Raw genomic sequence first — 22,258 nt, 5'->3', positions numbered from 1 at the left:
CCACTGAGACAAGGTTGGAGTTTTGCCACACTACTTAGCCCCTCTGTAAGTCCAAATCACATGGTAGCCAGGATTGCAGCTGGTAGAGCTGCAAGGGTGAGCAGCCCATCAGGAAAGTGGTCCTGGCATCCTTCTCCCCAGGAAGAATGGGGTCCTCAGCATACACAGAGTGTGAGAGAGACTCAGAGGAAATAAACAGAAGAGCCTGGCTGTGGCTTGCCCTTTCCCCTGGCTGTAAGTGCAGGAGCCAGGCAGCTGCTCGCTGTCCTGGTGTGGTCAGAGGGAGAAGAGTGCAGAGGTGGGCCTAGCTGTCTCCCCTGCTTTCTAGAAGGTTCTTAATTAGCCCCAAGTGACTTGATTAACCTGCAGCAACTGCCATTTGGTTACCATGGTAACAGGGATTTGTTTTGTTTGGGGCTAACATACCTGTTTCTTTCTACTTCCCTATAGCCCTCTGGCCTTGCTCTGTCACAGTAGCCAGAAGACAGCCATGGGCTTGCAGGGAAAGCCCTGCACTAGGCCGATGCAGAGCTGCCTTCTGTTCTCAGCTCAGCTATAGAATCCCCAGGTGTATAGCTATACTATGGGGATGACAATCCTACCTTGCCTATTTAGATTGCAAACTTTTTGGGGGCAGAGACTGCCTCTCCTTATACACACACCAAACACGATGGGGCCCTGTCTCCTGTGGGAGCGCTAGACATGACTGCAATACACACCATAATGAGGATTAAAAGATACTCCCTTGGCCCTAAGAGGGTTTGTCTTCACTGGGAGGGAGCTGCCTGGCCTGGGTAGACAAACTCAGGCTAGTGTGTTGAAAATAGCAGTATGAATGGTGTGGGTCAGGCTCTGAGTCCACCCAACCCCATAGACTTGTGATGCAGCATCCCCACGGCTATATTTTAACACACTAGCTTCAGTCTGTCTATCCAGGCCTGGGGGGCTCGCTCCTAGCTGCCGTGCAGACATACCCCTAAGGTCTCAGCCTGATGGCTCATGTGTCTGACTGGCAGGTAAGACAGACAGGATGACTGATCTGGCTGGCAAGTGGCAGGCTGCTGCTTGTCTTTTCTGGAAGTGCACCCAGAGCCAAGACGATCAGCCCTTCTGGGGGTAAGGGACATCTGGAGAACCACGGAGAAGAGACAACTTTATGGCCGCACTGCAAACTGGGAGAGCTTATAGATGTAATTAGATTCAACACTAGCATTACCAGCAAGCCAGCAGTTCAGAAAGCACTAACAACCCCCTCTCTTATATAGTCAGCTGTCTTGGCTGGTCATGAAGCAGATTGACAGCTAGAGCTTTTTCAAGCCATCATTGCTGAGTGCACCTTTGGGGCTCACAACAGCCTCTAAAGCAAGGGTGGACAAACTATGGCCCGAGGGCCACGTCCAGACCATCAGATGTTTTAATCTGGATCCCTCAAGCTGGGGAGAGGGGCCTGGGGCTGGCTTTGCACAGCTCCTGGAAGGAGCAGCATGTCCCTCCTCTGGCTCCTACACATAGGAGCAGCTGGGGGCTCCGCATGCTGTCCCTGCCCCAAGCACCGCCCCCACAGCTCCCATTGGCTGGAACTGTGGCCAATGGGAGCTGCAGTGGCAGTGCCTGTGGACCGGGTAGCACACAGAGTCACCTGTCTGCACCTCCACATAGGAGCTGGAGAAGGGACATGCCGCTGCTTCCGGGAGATGCTTGAGGTAAGTGCCACCTGGAGCTTGATCCCCTGCCCCAGCGTGGAGCCCCCTCCTGCATCCTGAACTCCTCATTTCTGGCTCCAGCCCAGAGCCCTCACCCCCTGCCTGCACCCCAACCCCAATTTCATGAGCATTCATGGCCTGCCATACCAATTTCCATATTCAGATGTGGCCTTTAGTATAAGACTTTGGGAATACTGTAATTTCAGCACAAAATAGTAAGCTTATAAGACAATGGACTACCCATGCTGCCACCTGAGCTATTCAAATGCTCTTGAACAAAGTCCTTAAAATGAAGCCAGGGTTTAAATGCTGCCCACGTTGCTTGAAAATGTGAGCTGTAGCTGCACTGTCATCCTGCTCGTTGCACGACACGGCAGAAGATGGCCAGCTGTAGTCATCCCTGTTGAATTCATGCAGCAAGAAATGCACGTCTCAAGAAAACACAAGTGCAAGCTGTTATTGTGGGAGTGTGTGTGTGTGTGGTTTCTCTTTTGCAAAGAGCAAAGCATGCACTTGCAGCCCAGATGACTTTAGCAGTGTAAGGGGACTTAAACTGGGTCTACATTACATTTACACCTTCATCCATGTCCTTAGACTCTCTCGGAGTGGTATAAAGGAGAATCAGACTTCTGGTGTTTTATTAGGATGAATGAACATAAAGAAACTAATGACATGGGTTGCTCCTCAGCTGTCTTAGCTCTATTGACTTCAACAGAGCAATGACAATTTGCACCAGCTGAGGATTTGCTCCACTGGGTGAAATCCTGACCCCCACAGACATCAAATTCCCATTCACTTTGATGGGGCCAGGACTGTATGTAATCTTACTTGAATCTCAGAGAAAGAACTTCTGCTGTTTGGGTAAAATAAGACATTGGCATTACAACATCTCCCCAAAGATTAACCCTATTTGAAAAGTACTGCCTAAGGAATGCAGTTGACTGTGTTACAATAAGCTTCTCCAGCTGAAGAATTAAACTCAGGTAAAAGCGCCTCAGGTAACCACCCTGAGATATGCTAAAAATAAGCTGAGTTTTCCCTTGTGGCCACTGAAACACCTGGGCATTTTTTTAGCTACACTTACTGACCGAGACCCTGAGTCCTTTGTCATATGAAAATGTGAACAGAAAACTATTAAGAAGCAACGTTTGTAGGAGAAAGATGTCAGACAAGAAGTGCCTGCAGAATAATGCACGCCAGTGCCTGCATTTGTCTGGCTGAGTTTGGTGGAGAAAATAGAAATTCTATTTTCCTGGCAGCCAGCTGAACACCTGAAGTCTGTACTGTTACAGGGATTAGTATCTGCTGCTGTTACAGACTTAGCAATTTACAACAGCTCAGAAACCAGCTAGGTAATGAGGAGGGTGAGAATGGATGCTGTTCCATTGATCAAATATTAGTAAGTGGAAGATGAAGATTTGGGGCAGGAGGGGTGGAATTTTTAGCCTAGTCCTAACCTAACCCTTACCTTGAAAGTGCAAATAATTGCAGCTATAATTTAGACTTCTCGGGGCAGTACTTAGAATCAGATCCAACTCCCACTGATGTCAGTGCAAAGACTCCCGTTGGCTTCCTTGGGAACTGGATTGATCCCTTTAACCTTCCAATGTCCTAAAATTGTGGCTGCAGTTATTAACATCAGCAAAGTGCAGTTGCAAAAAAACAAAAACAAAAAAAAACAGGTCAGGTTTTAAACATCTGCTCAGAACGCTGCATGAGCCTCCTTTTACCCTAGTAGGTCTGGAGGGATTCTAGACTGATGTGATATTGACAAAGCAGAAGAAGCTGTAAATTACATCCACTCAGACCCTCTCTAGATTCCCTAGCACTTACTTGGGTTTACTTAGTTTAGAATAAATGTATGGGCTCTAATCCTCTGCCATGTGAAATCAATGGCAAGACTCCTATTGTCTTCAACAGGATCAAGACCAGATCTTAAATGAAACATGACAGGAGCCTTTTAAGCAAGATAAGCTTTTAAGCAGTCTCCCGAGGATCCAGCTTCATGCACTGTGTGTGTCAGGTCAGGCATCTAAGCTGTCAGACTGGAGTGCTCTGGGCAACCACAAAAAGTCCAATTTCACACAAGCACATCATCTAGAGCAAAGCTGCATATCTGCCCACGGCCCTAATTGTACTGGGAGTGTTAGCTCATATGGTCGGTGGGCATCACATATGAATGGACATAGTGGATCAGACCAATGGTCCATCTAGCCCAGTATCCTGTCTCCAACAGCAACTGGTACCAGAACTTCAGGGGACATGTACCACACAGGGCAGTTGGAGAGATCCACCCCTATCTTTCCCTTCTACTTTCTGGCAGTCAGAAGTTCAAGGTCACCCTGAGCATAGGATTGCATCTCTGACAACCTTAGGTAATAGCCAATGATGGACCTATCTGCCATGAGCTTACCTAATTCTTTTTTGAACCCAGTTATACTTTTGGCCTGCACAACATCCCCTGGCAATGAGTTCCACAGGTTAATTGTATGTTGTATGAAGAAGTACTTCCTCTAGTTTATATTAAACCCTCTGCCTATTAATTTCATCAGGTGACCCCTGGCTGTATTGTGGGAAAGGGCATCAGCCAGGACTTCAGTGCGGGATGCATAGAGCCAATCAATCACATGATAAGTCCCATTCTCTTCAGTAGAAAGGCCTTTATAAGTTATTAGCTCCACAAGCTTTCCCTTCATGCCCTGAATCCATCCTGACAGGCCAGCGGATAAACCACTGAACTGGGTTTATTCCCAGTTCTAGTCTTACCTGCTGAGCTTCGTTTCAAAATTAAACACTCTCATTTGCATTGTCTCTTTCAGCTCTGCCCCATGTTGCAAGAGCCCACACTCATGTGAGATCAGGATGCAGCCCTACCCCTCCTGAAATGACTGATCATAGCCCCTCTCCCCCGGCAGGCATCTTTCGTCTGCAGAAATGTCAGCTGTGAAAAATCCTGTTCTTTCAGTGACCTAAACCTAGTTCCTAAGATCATATTTTTTCTCCCTCTGTTAGAACCAAAGGTCATCAATGACTGTGCCAGTTTTTGCTCTTTTTCTGCCTAAAGAAAGTAAGACCAGGGCAAGGCTAAATCGTTATCTCTTGTCTCTTCCAGATCTGGAAAGAGAGAGGATTTGTTGGCTTTGTTACCAGAGTGCTCTTTTAAGGGTATGTCAAGATCTCATAGAGAAATCTCTTTTGTTTCCAATTCCTCCTTTAGAAACTTTCCCCATGTAAAAATTGGCCGTGGAACTGGAATTTGGATGTGTTTTCTGTACCCTACCAGGCTGTTTAAAAAGCTGTGGATTTTCTAAGGTGTGTGGGTGTTTTAATAGGCTATATATTGAGTGTGAACTAGAGCCTGAGCTGGTATGACTCAGCACAGAAACATCCTTATGTTGAGAATCTGGCTCTAATTAAGCACAGAGTTGGGTGGTTGCTGTCAGTTTCAATAGACAACCCTTTAAAGAAGCCCTCCCCCACTCACTTCTTGGGCAGTTCTTAGCATGGTCATTTTCAGATCATAAAGCAACTGATTTAAACTCAGTTATCATTCTTGAGCACATAACAACTGAGATGAGACAGAGCACACCGTGAAAAGTCAGGCTATCTGGGGTCCATTTAGGACATTAACCCTGTTTCACAGTGCACAATGGAATAGGTCACCTGACCTCTCCATGGGCTATTTTTCCCCACTGAAGATAAGAACATAAGAACAGCCGTACTGGCTCACACCAATGCTACATCTAGCCCTGCGTCCTGTCTGCCAGCAGACCAGTGCAGGATGCTTCAGAGGGAATGAACAGAGCAGGGCACTTATCAAATGATCCATCCTCTGTCATCCTGGATGGCTGAGGAACACTCAGAGCATGGGGTTGCATCCCTGACTATCTTGGCTAATAGCCATTGATGGAGCTATCCTCCATGAACTTATCTAGTTCTTTTCTGAACCTTCACAACATCCCCTGGCAACAAATTCCACTGGGTTGACTGTGTGTTGTAGGAAAAAGTACTTCCTGATGTTTATTTTAAATCTACTGTCTGTTAACGGCATTGGGTGACTGCTGGTGGTTCTGTTACGTGCAGAGGTAAATAACACTTCCTAATTCTCTTTCTCCACACCAGAGGTCCCCAACGCGGTGCCCACGGGTGCCCTGGCGCCTGCTGGGGCGTCTAAGTGTGCCCGCATAGTGGCTGGCAGATAAGCATCCGCTGAAATGCTGTCGACAAGCTGCGTCATCCAGAGGCATCACCGCTGATTTTTGGCAGTATTTCGGCGGCGACGCCTCTGCATGACGCTGCTTGTCGGCAGTATTTTGGCGGCGATGCCTATTGATGTTGCCTCTTGTCGGCGGCATTTCGGTGGATGCTCATCCACTGCCACAGTCCTTTGTGGCTTGTTGTCTGGTGCCTGCCAGACGAAAAAGGTTGGGGACCACTGCTCCACACCATTCGTGATTTTATAGACCTTTATCATATCCCCCCATTAGCTTCATTTCTAAGCCGAATAGTCCGTGTCTTTTTAATCTCCCCTCACGTGGAAGCTGTTCCATACCCCTAATCATTTCTGTTGCCCTCTGTACCTTTTCCTGTTCTAATATATTTATATATTTGAGGTGTGGCAACCAGAACTGTACATAGTATTCAAGGTCCAGGGGTACCATGGATTTACACAGTGACTTCATGAGAATTTCTGTTTTATTATCTACCCCTTTCCTAATGGTTCCTAACAGTTTGCTTTTTTGACTGCCGCTGAACAGTGAGTGGATGTTTTCAGGGAACTATCCGCAATGACACCAAGATCTCTTTTTTGAGTGGATAGTGCAGGTCCATTAATTCCAAGCCCTTTGATGGAAGGTGCTATGTATAAGTGCTAAGATTTTAGTCATTATTATTATTACATAAATGATCAAATGGAAATTCATTCTAGGCTTTTAGGAGTGGAAGGTTCTACCATGTGTAAGTTGTAGAGATAGTTGGAAAATTATGTTTTCTGTGAATTTTTGTTAAAGTAATTAAAAGATGTTGGGGGAAATTCTCAAGGAAATTTTCCATTTTTTAAACAAAAAAATTGAAAATGGGTCGTTTCCCCAAATCTGAAAAAATCATTATAGGTATTAGTGCATCCAAATATTTGCCATTTATTCCTGTTTTCCCACTTCTGGCTGCTCCTTCCCTTATGTACATAGTTCTTCCTTTCAGTCTCTGTGGGGAGGATGGCTCACTTCGTGGTTTTGAGATTTCTGATCTCCTGCAGGAGGTCTGACATCAGAGCGAGGCTGAGGAGCAAGATCATGAAATCTTCAAAATCAATTTTGTTATCTTTGTCCTCATCAAGGGCAGAAATGATTTCCTGGTATTTTGGTTTGCTTTCTTGGCCCTGTGGAGAATTTTAATAAAAAAGATTTAACACAAAATTCCTTTTTCTAACATCTTCTCAAAAATAGCAAAGTACTTGTGATGTAAATGTTGATATATTTTCCTGCTGGTATGACTCATCATAGAAACATCCTTATGTTGAGGATCTGGCCCTAACTAAGCACAGAGTTGGGTGGTTCGTGTCAGTTTCAATAGACAACCTTTTAAAGAAGGCCTCCCCCATCCACTTCTTGGGCAGTTGTTAGCATGGTCATTTTCAGATCATAAAGCAACTGATTTAAACTTGTTTATAATTCATGAGCACATAATAACTGAGATGAGATGGAGCACACCATGGAGAGTCAGGCTATCTGGGGTTCATCCATCCCTCCAGGTTCTTATAACTATACCTGTCACTGAAATTTCTGATTGTCTCACAGGAAATTAATACATTATAACGCCAGAAGGGACCATTGTGAACATCTAGTCTGACCTCCAGGGTAACACAGGCCACAGAACCTTCCTTAATTAATTTCTGTACACACTATAGCAGGTCTTTTAGAAAGACAGCCAATCTTGATTTTAAAATTTCCACTGATGCAGAATCCACTACAAAACTTGGGAAGTCGTCCAGGGGTTATTTACCCTCGTTGTTAATAATTTGCACCTTATTTCTAGTCTAAATTTGTCTAGCTTCAACAACCAACCACTGGATCTTCTTATACCTTTGTCTGCCAGATGGACAGGCTTGTATTGTCAAATTTCTGTTCTCCGTAAAGGTACTTATAAACTGCGATCAAGTCACACCGTAACCTTTTTCTTTGATAAGCTAAATAGATGGCGCTCCACCAGTCTTTCCTGATCTCTGTGGGACCCTATTTGAACTAGACCCCCCTCAGTTATTCCCCCATTACAATTAAATATTGAGGCATATCAGTTAGCCTGTTTTCAAGACGTTTAATGTGTCCCAGGTTGATTTTGTATTATTCTAATTTATTAATCAAAATGTTGAGTGGCACTAACTCAAATGCCTTACAGAAAACTAAGTACGGTAAAAGTTGTGTTATCTGGCACTTTACCGACCAGAAAGTTCTATAAACTGGCATTTCTGATCTTCATTGAAATATTGGTTTATAATCTAGTTGGTGCAGGGCCAGCAGGCTCCCTACCTGGCTCTGCGTGGCTCCCCTGAAGTGGCGATATGTCCCTGCTGCTCCTAGGCAGAGGAATGGCCATGAGGGGTTTGGGGTGAGGTGTGGGGCACAGGCTCTGGGAGGGAGTGTGGGTGTGGGAGGGGGCTTGGGGCAGGGGTTGGGGCATGGAAGGGGTTGCAGGGCTCGGGGCACAGGCTTGCGGTGCAGGAGGGGTTTCAGGGTGCCAGATCTGGGGGGCGCTCACCTCAGGTGGCTCCCCCCAAGTGGCGACATGTCCCTGCTGCTCCTGGGTGGAGGCACGGCTAGGTGGCTCTGCGCGCTGCCCCTGCCCCCCAGTGCCAGCTCTGCAGCTCCCATTGGCCAGGGACGGTGCCTCTGGGAGGAGACAGCACACACAGCTGCCTGTCGCACCTTCACCTACGATCAGCAGAGACATGTAGCCATTTGTGGGGAGCTACCTGAGGTGAGCACCACCTGGATCTGGCACCCTGAAACCTTTCTTGCACCTCAACTCTCTGCCCTGAGCCCCGCACCCCCTTCCACGCCCCAACTCCCTGCTCCGAGCCCCCTTCCACACCCAGACTCCCTCCCAGAGCTCATGCCCCACACTCCCTCCCACGCACTAACCCTGAGCCCCCTCCTGCACCCAAACTCCCTCCCTCTTCGTTAACCAGAGATTTTTACTTGCCAGCACCCCCATTCTCCCAACATGCCAGATACCAAAGCTTTTACTGTATATTACATCAAAGCTATTACTTTTATCAGCCAAACTTGTAATCTCATCCAAAAAATGTATCAAGTTAGTTTGATATGATCTATTTTTCATAAACCTGTGTTGATTGGCATTCATTATATTATTCTCCTTTAATTCTTTATTAATCAAGTCCTGTATCAGCCTTTTCATCATTTTGGCCAGGACTGATGTCAGACTGACAAGCCTTTTTAACCTCTTTAACTATTGGCACATTTGCTTTCTACTGGTCCTCTAGAACACTCCCATTGTCCATTGAAAAATTCACATTAACAGTCCAAAGAGCTCTGTGGCCAGCTCTTTTAAAACTCTGCGATGCAAATTAACTGGATCTGCTCATTTAAACATTTCTGACTTTAGTAGCTGCTGTTTAACATATTCCTGAGTTACTGTTAGATTTGAAAATATTTCATCATCATCATAGGATACGACTACATCAACCTGCCTATTCCTAAATACAAGATAGAAATATTTGCTGAACGCTTCTGCCTCTTCTGCATTATTATTGACAGTTCTACTATTTCTATCTAGGGATTTGCCAGTACCATTGTTAGGATTCTTTTGTTCCTAATATATTTAAAATATTCCTTTTTTTTTTGTCCTTAACTTTGCTGGCCAGGAGTGCTGGGGAAAATCCAATCTTTGTTTCCTAAGAATGGATAATTCCTAAGTAGTGCATGTTAGAGCAGCCTATTGGCTGCTCTAAATGGTGCTCAATACTGGCACCAAATGGAGAATCAAGAAGCTGTATCTGGCTCTCCAACAGCCTCTCTTCTCTTCTGCACTCAATGGAAGTTGTGTTCATCATGGAATCAGGCCCTATGTATTTAGAACCCATATGAAATAATATATTCTTCCCTTATTTCAAACTCCAATGCGTTCCTTTCCTTGTCTCATACTGTGTTTATATTCCAGACAGAGCTAGGAAGGTTGGGATGACAAGATCCCCTGTGGAGCTGTCACTAACACTCTCACAAAGAGGTGCTGATAACATGGTGCTTTCAGCTCTCTGGCTGCTAGAGACATCATTTATGCCTCTGCAATTTATCTGGCTTCAGCTGCCTTGGGGGTCCAAGTCTGATTCTCATGTCAGGTGTTTATGATGTAATGGCAGGTTCAGCATTAAACGCATGTGCATTTCTTCCTACCACAAATACACAGTATACAGTCTTTGTATGAGCCCTTGTAATTGTGGAAATGCAGGCAGATACATTAACAGTGGTTTCTCAAATTCTTGACCTGTGTTGCATACGGAGGTGGCTAGGAATACAGACAAGGAATCCATCAAGAATTTATTTACATAGTCATTAAAATCTCACTGGGGATTGGCAAGGCGACAATATGTATGTTGTATCTGCAGCCTCCAAAATACCTTCCCAGGCTGAGGAATAATTTGGTTAGTCATTAGGTGAAAGGCAGACATGGGGCAAGGGTTTGCACTGAAATGAGTTTGGGAATTGGATAGTTCAGTCTGTGCAATGCATGTTTCATACCTCCAAGTATGCAAGAAAGTCTGCTGCGACTGCATGAACAGTGCACAATGAAAACGTCTTGGGTGGCAATGACAAAAGGTGCTGACCCGTCCTAGAGGTGAACTAGCACGAGGCTTGGCTCTGGACACCCGCTCTACGTGCTCTTACCTGTATGAAATTCATAAACTGGGTTTGCAGCAGGGTTTTGGTTTCAGCTTTGCTGAGTTTGCCCTCGGGGTCAGCAGAGTTGTTGTAAACCAAGGCTGCGGTAGCAAATGCTTTCTCCAGGTCTGAGCCTTTCCCTAGAGCTACGGGAAGAAAGCGTTGCATACAAAGGTTTGCAATATTGTGGAAAACATTGCACTAGAAACAGCCCCAGTGTCAGGAATGAGGCCTGCAGCGGTGCCTGCCCAATCACAAGTGATGCTGAGCCACAGCTGGGTGACCTGATTGGCTAAGGCAGTCAGGTGGCTTGCTCTTACGCCCAGCAGCTGCTCAGTGCACACCTCTGTAGAGTCTTTGCCATCCTGTGTTTGCCTTACTCCAAGCTCTGCTCCTGCCCTGCCCCAGCCTTGTTCCACTCCTGTCCCAGCACTGCTCCCGCCTTCCCTGACACCACGTAGTCTGGGTCTGACCCTGATTCCTGGCTCCAACTCTGTCTCAACCCTGGGCTCCGATATTTGGACTCTGACTATGGTTCTGACTCTTGGTCTTGGTTCCTGGTTCTGACCAGCAGGCCTGACTCCAGCTCTGACTTGGTGTCAGCTGGTGTAAATCAGTGTAGCTCCCTTACAGTTAATAAACCTCTGAGGATCTGGCCCAGAATTTAGTACAAGCGAGGTACCAACGTGCACTATATGCTGGGCCCTGCCAGTAACTCAGTGCACCCTACCACTAAGAGTTCATGCCATGAATAAATACAAAACAAAAGCACCAACAAAAAGTGAGCCAGGTATAACCAACGCTGTGGGTCTAGCTCACTGGTTCTGTTAGTTCAAAAATGCAGTAGACTTAAACGTTAATCCCTCTAAAAGGGGCATCCCCGGGGAAAGCTGCTGTCTGCAGAAGCCCCGGCAGCGAAGGGCAGAGGACTCGCTCACAGCAATTCCCATTGTAGTTGCCATTGGCTGTGGCCTGAGCAGTGGGATTTGGGGGGTCTCCACTAAATTTCCATTATTTCCTGCTGTTGATGTTTTTGCCTTGAAAATCAGAACCCGAAAGGATTAAGAAAACACGTGGCGTAGGTCACCTTACCTTTCACAGAAGCCAGCTGCTTGGATATAGGTGTGCTAGTCACAAAAGGGAAGAAATGCAGTTATACTGGTGAGCCTTGTATGTCCAGTTCCTTCATAAACAAATCAACTCATTTGTATTCATTTTATTCCATTCCACAGAAATATTCCAGGGGGCTCCTCAAAGAGCAATGAGTTTCCTCCACAGTGGAAAGGTCAATATTCTTTACAAGCTACTATCACAAAATAATCCAGCAACAATGGACTTGTTCTGATGCTCAGGCTCAGCTTCCAGCCCACAGATTGTATGAAATATGAAAGAAGTGGAACTAACTGTAACACAGTGGCTCTCAACCTTTCCAGACTACTGTACCCCTTTCACCTGACCTAAAAACGACTTGCTTACAAAATCAGACATAAAAATACAAGTGTCACAGCTCACTGCTACTGAAAAATTGCTTATTCTCCTATTTGCCACGTAATTATAAAATACATCAATTGGAATATAAATATTGTACTTATATTTCAGTGGATAGTATTTAGAACAATATAGAGAAGTCATTATCTGTACGAAATTTTAATTTGTACTGACTTCACTAGTGCTTTTTAGGTAGCCTGTTGTAAAACTAGATAAATATATAGATGAGTTGATGTATCCAGAGCCGGCTCCAGGGTTTTTGCCCCCACAAGCAGCCAAAAAAAAAAAAAGCCGCGATCACGATCAGCTCTACTGCCGCCGCTTCGGTCTTCAGCGGCAATTTGGTGGCTGGTCCTTCCCTCCGACAGGGACTGAGGGACCCGCCGCTGAATTGCCGCCGAAGAGCCAGATGTGCCGCTCCTCACCATTGGCCACCCCAAGCATCTGCTTGCTGGGCTGGTGCCTAGAGCCGGCCCTGGGTGAATCCCCTGGAAAACCTCTGTGTACCCTCAAGGAAGCACATACCCCTGCTTGAGAACCGATGGATGCTCATTTAATATCATTTGTTTAATGACATTTTCAAAGCATGAAACTACTACAGGAATTGTAAATGCTCAAACTTGGTTTTGAGTGCACCCTGGAGAAATGCAGCAGGTCTGTGCATTTTCCACTCTCTACCATTCCCACTTCTGGAGTGCAGCATATGTGGTTTTTATTTTTACCAGAAGTCATTTTGGTGAGAAGGGCTCTTCCTACATTCTATTAAAATTTAAAGCATGATTACTTTTGCTAAAGTGCTGGAAACTAATTATAGACCAGCCATCATGCTGTGGAATCCATCTCCTGTGATGGATACAGACAAATCTGTCTGCATAATGAATTTTAAGACAAAATGTCAGATTATTAAAGAGTAAAGAACAAAACATTCACTTACCGTTTGGGCATGTTTGCAGTAGCTGAAGTTGTTTTTTGAGTCGAAGCAGCACCGAGTTGATTCACAGAATATAGTTTTGAGTTCTGAGTGCTAGAAGTGCAGCCACACATCCTTCACAATAGCCTTGTTGTTTATGATCTCTAAGCAACTCAAGTAATTGCAAACAGATGAATTCAAACTCCCTGTTGTGAAAGGGAAAGAGATCACAGCCTGGCTTCAGCATGCCCTATCAATAATGTAAATGCCACTTGCTGAACACGGAGATAGCTAAATAAATCAGTCTGGAGCAGCCTGGTTGAGAGGATGGAGAGGTATCGGAAGGTAGAAGTTGCTGTTTATTTTACGTAAGACTAAGAGGAAGTGAACTGGATTCAACTGGGGCCTGAACCATGGGAATCTTCCCATGGACTTTAAAGGCTTTTGATTCATTCTTTTAGTACTGACTACATCAGTATGAACTAGATGCCTTTTTGTTTGCGCCAGCAGGCTGTATCCGGGGGAGTTAGCGCACTCTGCAATTCACAACCCCCGTAGATCAGTCCACAGCACTGTGTAGACAAGCTGTAAGTGTTAAATGCCAGGCTTCAATTGGACCAGCTTAGCATGAGTTAACCTATACTGCTTTGTCTACACTAGAGATTAACCAGGTGTTAGCTAACACCTTGTAACAACACACTTTTAAATCCTAGCCAAGACAAGGCCACAGACTTTTCTGCAGCAGGTCTAATGTACAGGTGCCTTTTGAACACTTACAGCAAATGTGTGTGTAGGTGCTTGTCATGCCAAGGATCAGCACACACACACTCTCCAGGGATGATCAGACTCTTAGCTCTCCTCCTTCTTTGGGAAAAAGTTTCCAGGTGATCTGAAACTAACTGACCAACAAGCTCTCTGGAGCTATCCTGCGTGACAGACACCATGTCAATAGTTACTGTGCTAGCATGAAAAGGAATGAACTTGGCAGTTGTCAGCACACCTGCCATCTACTTGACGCGCCTCCTGACATCCTAAGTGCAGGTTTGACAGCATCGATTTACCACAAAGTGTTCCCTCCTCACACACGTGCCACTGAAACATCTTCCTGAAATCCTCTTGTTCTCCAGAATAAATTGGCACCTGACTGGTCTAGCCTTTTAAAGTAACAGTATTCATGGGAATGCAGTCCTTTGTGTTCTCAAGGAGCTGAGCAAACATTACCTGGTCAATGCTAACAGCACCTGCGAGGCAAGTAAGCAGGAATCATGGGCGTGATTCTCTGCTGCCTGCAGCAGACCCTGAACACAACACACAGCAGGAGGACCAACATGGCACCAGTTCTGACGTCTGGATTCTCTGGCCTAGTGCAGGTGAGAGCATCCTGGTGGCTGCTCCAACTTGCGCCAGCTGACAACAGTATCTAAGGGAGCATGCGCCCCTGAACAGCACGTTCCACCCATGCTTCCTCTCCATTTCCTGTCATGCCCCCGTGGTAGGGGCTGTGACACAAGTGGAGTAGATACTGTTAATTCTCCATCTGTGCCCACTAGGGTCTCCCCCCACACTGAGAGTACCCCCAGCAGGGAAACTAGGGCCGGACTCTGGCCTTTTGTGCACAGGAGACAGAATAGGTCAGAGAACCTCTTTCATTACCTCCATTTCCCAAACAAGGAAACCAAGCCATGGAACCGGTCAGCTGCACTTCTTATGGACACTGGATAATTTTCCTAGTGTGGACAAGGCTGGGGAGGTTAAGTAATTTGTCCAAGGGCACACAGTAAATCATTGTCATACACGGGATTAGACCACTTCCTAGGCCTGTCATAACATATTCCCAGATTTGGACTTTAGCGTCCAAAATATGGGTGTTAGCATGAAAACCTCCAAGCTTAGTTACCAGCTTGGACCTGGTAAAGCTGCCACCACCCAAAAAATTAGAGTGTTTTGGGGCACTCTGGTCCCCCCAACAATCTTCCCTGGGGACCCCAAGACCCAAATTCCTTGAGTCTTATAACAAAGGGGAATAAACCATTTCCCCCCCCTTCTCCCCTCCAGGTGTTCCCTCCCTGGGTTCCTGGAGAGATACACAGAAGCAAGCTCCGTGAATCTAAACAGAGGGATTCCACCCTCCCCGTTTCCAGTCCTGGAAAACAGAAGTACCGAGAGCTAATCTCTCTTCCCTCCTCACCCAGAGGGAATGCAAAGTCAGGCTAGTAAATCTAACACACACAGATTTCCCCCTGACTTCTTCCTCCCACCAATTCCCTGGTGAGCACAGACTCAATTCCCTGGAGTTCCCCACTAAAGAAAAACTCCAACAGGTCTTAAAAAGAAAGCTTTATGTAAAAAGAAAGAAAAATACATAAAAATGGTCTCTCTGTATTAAGGTGACAAATACAGGGTCAATTGCTTGAAAGAAATATGAATAAACAGCCTTATTCAAAAGAACACAATTCAAAACACTCCAGCAACTACACACATGTAAATACAAAATAAAAACCATATAAATCACTATCTTATCTTTTGTACTTACAACTGGGAAACAGAAGATTAGAAAAGCAGGAGGCAGAAAAATCCTCTCATAGCCAAGAGAGTACAGGCAGAAGACAAAGAACAAAGGACTCACACACAAACTTCCCTCCACCCAGATTTGAAAAAGTCTTGTTTCCTGATTGGTCCTCTGGTCAGGTGTTTCAGGTTACTCCTTTCCAAGTAAAGAACATTAACCCTTAGCTATCTGTTTATGACAAGGCCAGTGATCGTCCCCTAGAGCATGCGGCCTTTCTAATAACTTTTTCCACCCTGTAGTAGGAGGAGGTGTTCTGTCTTTTCTCAGGCTTCCAGCAAAATAGCATCCAAGAATAATCATTTCAACTGTGGTGGATGGTCTCTACTTCCAAAAAATCACAGAGCCACAGGACAGCTCAATCCCCACTCTGAGAATGCCTCTGAACTCTGTTGCGTCTCAGCAGGACAGTTGATATTTGAAAATACACTGGCACACATTACATATTTCTTCTCAAAATTCTCTGAAAATTGCTTTTCGCATGGCTCTGTCTGCTTTACCTATGAGCCTATAGGCTTATACCTGGAAGTCCTGTTGGTCCCTTTCCTCCCTAAGGCTGGACAGTGAATAGGATGGCTTCAACAATTTCCAACTCACTTTTCCTGCTAACAGATACAATACCAATGACAAAACTACCCAGAGTGAGACTTTATGGAACAGGACACTCAAAGGAGACTGCAACAGATGGCCTAGAGAATTAAAATGTTTTCCTCATTTAGTAGAAGCTAAATTACTGAAGGCTAATGACTAAGGATGTTCACCACCTTTCTGTTCTTGGAATTTAATTATCTTAAAAAGCCTGGGAAAAGAGAACCCCTAATTTTCCATCTAAGAGTGTCATTACTCTGAGCCTCTTTTGAAAGGTTTAAGTTGTCTTAGCTCTCCAGTGCATTCTTCGGGATTGGCTCATGAATAAAACAGAGCCGTAATTGCAGTGACGCAGCCAAAACACATATAATCAATGCTCATTATCCCATCAATTAACACACTAAAATTAAACAAGAGTTAGGGTTTAGTAATCTGCCATCAATTAAAAAAAAAAAATCTTTCTCATGGCGAAGTGATAAGTCGCTTTTTCATCTCCAGGACCATAAAACAAAGCATCAAATGTTTTACAGCTTAGTTAATGTGCAAGAATTTAAGAACATTTGGTCTTGGAGTCCAGGGCAAAAATGTGGATGGAAAAGGGAAACCTGATGCACGGATCTCAGCTGCAACAAGCATTGAGAGGTCTGGAGAGCAAAGGCAGCCCTCTGCATGCTAGCTTTTTGTAAGGTGTGGATTTGACTATATATACCTTGAGGACCCTCATGTGTATTACCTTGGCTCCCCAATCCTCAGGATGATCTGAACTCTAGCAGTGACTTTCTTGTCGGGTGAGAAATGAGTTGAAACAGACATGAGATATGTTATCTGGGTAGAAGGTATCAATAAGCATGTGCACCTTTTGAACAGGAGTCTTAGGGTGTAACTGACAGAGTAGCACAAAGGGTGAAATTCGCCCCTGTGCACAAGGCCTCCTACGCAACACCTCAAAACAGTGTTGAAGTTAGGGTTGCCAACCCTCCAGGATTGTCCTGCAGTCTTCAGGAATTAAAGATGAATCTTTAATTGAAGATTATGTCATGTGACGAAACCTCTAGGAATACGTCCAACGAAAACTGGCAATCCTAGTTGAAGTGGGATATAAAGGGCTAGCCCCTGCCTGGAGGTGAATTTCACCCCAGATGTGCAACAACAGACCCCCAGAACACAACTCTGATATGCACCACTTCTTGCTACTCATTCCCTGACCTGCACGGCTTCATGAAAAGGTTTTTTCATGACCTCTACTTGTCATACTTGCACATGCGAATGGGCTGTTCCCATAGGCTGATCATGCATTGACGTATGCTCCCAATGTACCCAGTGCAAACCATGCCACATGCAAACCAAAGAAAAAAAAGAAAAGCATGTAATAACTCCTGTGATTCTCCCTCTACTTCTCCTGCTTACTCACCTTCCTCTGTCTCAGAGCAAGCAGGGCCCAAGTGAGCAGTGTCAAAACGCTGCTTTCTACTTCCACTGGACCCCAAACCCGAGACTGATTCACCCACTGAACTCTGTTTTCCCCCATAATCACAGCCCCTCTCAAATTCAGGTAAAGTGTAGGGGGGAGGGGTGTGCACTCACCCACAGCTGCTGCCTCATTTGGCCTGGGAGGGCTTCTCCACCACCTGACACAGGCCAGTCAACATGGCACTGGCTTGCACATGACCTAATTGGCTCTGTATCAATCTGACAATGGATGATGCGGCACCAACCTCTGAGCTCACCTTTCCAGCGTATTTGGTCCATCTCTTCTACCATGCTGTCTCTAAAGGTAGCCAATGCCAGTCAGATGAAAAATCTCTATAATGCAGCAACTGTGCCACATTGTATTTGGGTGAAAAATCCATTCCTGCATGGCGCAAGCCATCAATTCATATTCTGCAGCATGAGATTTAATTACTCTTTGCATAGAGTAGCTGCAAATGTTGTTAGGGCTCATGGCACTTTCCACCTCTACTTAAAATTCAGCCAGAAGTAGCTGATATTTTGTAAACACATAGCTGAAACACACAGATAAACAACTGAAAGAGGGTGACTCTGTGCCCCAGGCATGAACTATCAGGTTTTTTTTCCATCTATCATGTCTGTGATTCTGTGCTAAGGATATATATATATATATATATAACACAAGATTTGTGTTTTCTCTTCAATATTTAAGTTTTCATATATATATATATATATATATATATATATATATATGAAAACTTAAATATTGAAGAGAAAACACAAATCTTTTTTAAATGATTAGATTTCACACTATTACGCAACTTTCTGTTCGAGTAGTATTTTGCTCAGGCTTTAAGCCCAGATATATATACACACACCCATACGGCAAGTAAGAATAGATTTGTGTACATATACACATTGTTCTGTTTTACATATCTATCTTGATTTCTAGCTAGAATGTGCAAATCATTCATTATTATCGACTGGACAAGTTTTAGCAGATTTCACATGCCCACAATGATGGATGCACAAACATGTGACTGTATAAATTATTCATACAATCATTTAAATTAATTGCAGCTGCAAAAGACCAGGCTATGAAGTTTCTTCTTGGCATTCTCCCAAAGGTGTTTCCTTTTTTATACACTAAAGCATTCCAAAGCTTCACGTTGGTTTACATTTCTAATACAATATGTACCATGTCATGAGATTACTGGGTTCTATGGCGATGGACTCAACAGTACCCATAAACATGCGTGGGCATGCCCAGGTCTGGGAGGGAGTATGTTAGGAGTGAAGACTAACAGCTTAGTAGATACCATTACAGCTACCACTAAAATGTAAAGCCCAAACAAGCATAATGGATTTGGCAGTTACTCTTTCCCTAATGCCTTCAGACTTTCCAGCCCTGACATCTCTTCAATTAAACCATTGTTGTGTAGTGTTATGGGAGCAGAAATGTTGCTAAATTGCACTCAAGAAGGTAATAAATATATTAGGTTTTTTGGTAAGGGGAAATTCTCATTCATTCTCATATGAACAAATGAATTCTATTAGTGTGAATGATTAAAAATGAATCATTGTAAAGAGTAGTTTGATTTTAATAATAATTGTGGCTATTTAAAATAATCTTCCTTCCTTTCACTACTAAAATAAATACAAGGATATAACATTATTTTGCTTAGGTCATCTCTTGGGTTGATGCTTGTAAATACTTATTTACAGGTGCCAAAGTTGATGTCTCTAATGTAGGTCCAAGTCTTCCTGAAGTTTGTGTAGTTTTCTAGATAGGGTGTCCAGGTGTCCAGTTTTCAACCGAAACACCAGTTTGAAAAGGGGCCCTGGAGGCTCCGGTCATCACTGCTGACCGGGCCATTAAATGTCCAGTTGGCGTGGGGCTGGCAGGCTCCCTACCTGACTTTGTGCAGCTCCCTGGAAACGGTGACATGTCCCTGTGTCCCCTAGGCAGAGGCATTGCCAGGAGTCCCCCTCGTGCTGCCCTCGCCCTGAGCGCCAGCTCCGCAGCTCTCATTGGGTGGGAACTCCCCCCCACATGCCAACCCCCTGCTCTAGCCTGGATCCCCCTGCCGCACCCTGAACCCCTCATTTCTGGCCACACCCTGGAGTCCACACCCCCAGCCAGAGCCCTCACTCCCTCCTGCACCCCAACTCTCTGCCCCAGCCTGGTGAAAATGAGTGAGTGAGTAGGGGTGGGGGAGAGCAAGCGACAGAGGGAGATGGGATGGAGTAAGTGGGGGCGGGGCCTCAGAGAAGGGGCGCAGCAGGGGCAGGGCCTTGGGGAAGGGGTGGGGCAGGGGGTGAGGCAAGGGTGTACGGTTTTGTGTGATTAGAAAGTTGGCAACCCTCTTTCTATAGCATTCTTTTTATACATTTACCAAACATTTGATCAACAGATTTTTTAAAATGGAATTAAAAAAAAATTCTGGTGGAAACTGTTTTGATAAAACAAAATTCTCCTGCATGGTTTGCGACCAAAGTATTGCAGCCAAAGCATGCAAAGCTGAAAGTGATATTGACCAGAGCAGCTACACTTAATGGTTCTATTACTCTACACTTTGAAATACGTTACATAGCCTTAAAATTGGAAAACCATTAGAAGTAGATCTTTAAGTGCACCCATTATATAAAAACTGCTCCACTTATCCCAATGCTCCAGTATATGTCTTTAATCCCTTCACCAGTGTGTACATCTACCCCTCCCCTTTGGTGAATGGAATCAGACCTGCTAAATTATTTGTGAATTTTCGCATGTTCTGCTTCCTGGCCTAAAAGGAGGACGCAGGACCCAATTCTGCCAGCACTAATGGTGATTTGCCTTTCACCCATGTGGTTGAGCCCTATGTTACTAGACCAAACAATCCAGAGGCCTGTCCCTAGTCTGCATACATGTAATTTAGCTGATGACCATTGCACCTATATGTACATAGTCACAGCTTGTTACACTCCCAGTGGCAGCAAAGCACTAAAGTCTGTATCCACTGCCTTTCTGGTTTCCCCTGGAATCAAGCACAGAACAACTGGAGTCAGAGCTTTGATCAGGTATAGTCTGAGCCCCGGCTATGGGGATCCGTTCTTGGCTGGAAGCTTAATCTGTTCTGAATTTTTAACATGCGTTTGATCAGCACATGCTAGTTAATTTCAAAGGGAATCTACACATGTGGGAAATTCTCACTGACATCAATGAACGCTATTCAGCAGGAGAATGGACACCCTTTTAATAACCAGATTCTGCAAACACAGACATACATAACTTTGCACGTGAGTGGTCTTACTGAATGCACTCATTCACCTTAGCTACCACAGCCTGGATAATAACGATTGAAGTCTCATGACTGTATTAAGGTAGTTGTGTGCAGTGGCCTAAAGAAGTGGTTTCTGAGTTGATTTTGGGAATAGCAAGTGCATTGTTGAAAGGTTTGCCATTTTCTTCCATCCACCATGAACAGACACATTATATATCTCCATTGCAATGATCACTCTTCTGCATAAACCATCTTCCCTTCCGATTGAAACATGCCCTTTCTGAAGTCATGCAACTCAAACTTGGCAGTCAAATCCTGGTAGGATGGAGTCATGGTGAGCATGCGTCTCTCTTAGAAGTGACAAAGTCTGCCGTGGGCTGAAATACTCTTCTAATGCTCTTTGGTTCTCTTCTATAATCTGGTTAACTCTAGGTCTTCCACATTTGTTCCATGTTCCAGAAAAAGAACTTTCAAGCTTGTTCTCACTTCCCAAGCGTAACGGTGCTCCAGTATTTACCTTTTGTGAACGTATTCTGGTGGCCTTTGTGAGGGGGACCACTTCACCCAAGGGCAATAGAAATGATTGTGCCACCTAAGACAACCGGTGGGGCTGTGCATTAGGAATCAGGCCTGTTTGGGATTAGGGGAGAATCACACAGTGTATCAGTTGAGCACCTTTACCCCACACAATCCTCCCTGAATTCGCTCTTCAGAAATATGTATGTGCAGTTCTGAGAGTGGAATTTAGCTCTGTGATCATTAATGATTCAAATATTAATGAATCCCACTGCAGAAGTCAAAGCAAGTGAAATGTCATTTTGAAAAGCTATTAGAATCGGTCTCTGTCTGCAGGGAAAAGTCATTTCTCATTTCAAGTCCAGACACCTTTCAGAATATGGCATATCACTTTGGACCAAATTCTGCTCCGTAACCCGTGGTTGTGGAGGGCTCTGACCTATGGAGCCGGTGTAGAAGCCTAATGAATTCAGGCACCAAACTCCCTTAGACTCATTTGAAAATATCAGGTGTAAGGTGTAAATGCACACACCACTCTTGACAAGTATTCCCCATACCACTAAAACTGAATGTTGATGCACTGAAAACATTACACGAGATGTCTAGTTCAGATAAGGAAAGATGTGTCAAGCTGCTGTCGATATTAATATTGAAATGTAGCTTATTCCTGATGTTGGATCAGTGTTTCCTCGAAGGAAGGAATAAAATATATGTTAGGGGAACGTGTAAGTTAAGGAGCACATGGGTTCCAGAGAGAGACTTTTGAATCAATATGGTTTAAAAGTAGACTGAAGGCCTTAAAGGCTCATGACACAGTGGACTATAGAACCACTAGATAGGTATACAATGAAAGGGAAATACATCTGAGTCTGTTTCACGTC

General features: G+C 44.7%; 1 protein-coding gene across 1 annotated transcript; it reads right to left on the bottom strand.

Moving 5' to 3' along the window:
• Positions 1–6,817: 6,817 nt before the first annotated feature.
• Positions 6,818–13,172, bottom strand: SNTN (sentan, cilia apical structure protein). The gene is made up of 4 exons (XM_050957607.1): positions 13,020–13,172; positions 11,690–11,724; positions 10,604–10,743; positions 6,818–7,080 (listed from the first exon to the last, which is right to left on the bottom strand). The coding sequence occupies exons 1-4, from the start codon at positions 13,127–13,129 to the stop codon at positions 6,922–6,924; spliced, it is 444 nt and encodes a 147-aa protein (XP_050813564.1). The 5' UTR covers positions 13,130–13,172; the 3' UTR covers positions 6,818–6,921.
• Between the last annotated feature and the right edge of the window lie 9,086 nt (positions 13,173–22,258).

Source organism: Gopherus flavomarginatus, chromosome 6, assembly GCF_025201925.1.
Source record: "Gopherus flavomarginatus isolate rGopFla2 chromosome 6, rGopFla2.mat.asm, whole genome shotgun sequence".
Classification (NCBI taxonomy): domain Eukaryota; kingdom Metazoa; phylum Chordata; order Testudines; family Testudinidae; genus Gopherus; species Gopherus flavomarginatus.
Note: the sequence above shows the minus strand (reverse complement) of the source record. Positions and strands in the feature narration are given on the sequence as shown.

Coding starts and splice junctions, on each gene's coding strand:
- SNTN (XM_050957607.1), bottom strand. CDS start 13,129: ATGTGTGGCTGCACTTCTAGCACTCAGAACTCAAAACTATATTCTGTG. Junction 10,744..11,689: donor GCAGCTGGCTTCTGTGAAAG/GTAAGGTGACCT, acceptor TTCTTCCCGTAG/CTCTAGGGAAAGGCTCAGAC. Junction 7,081..10,603: donor AGTTTATGAATTTCATACAG/GTAAGAGCACGT, acceptor AATTCTCCACAG/GGCCAAGAAAGCAAACCAAA.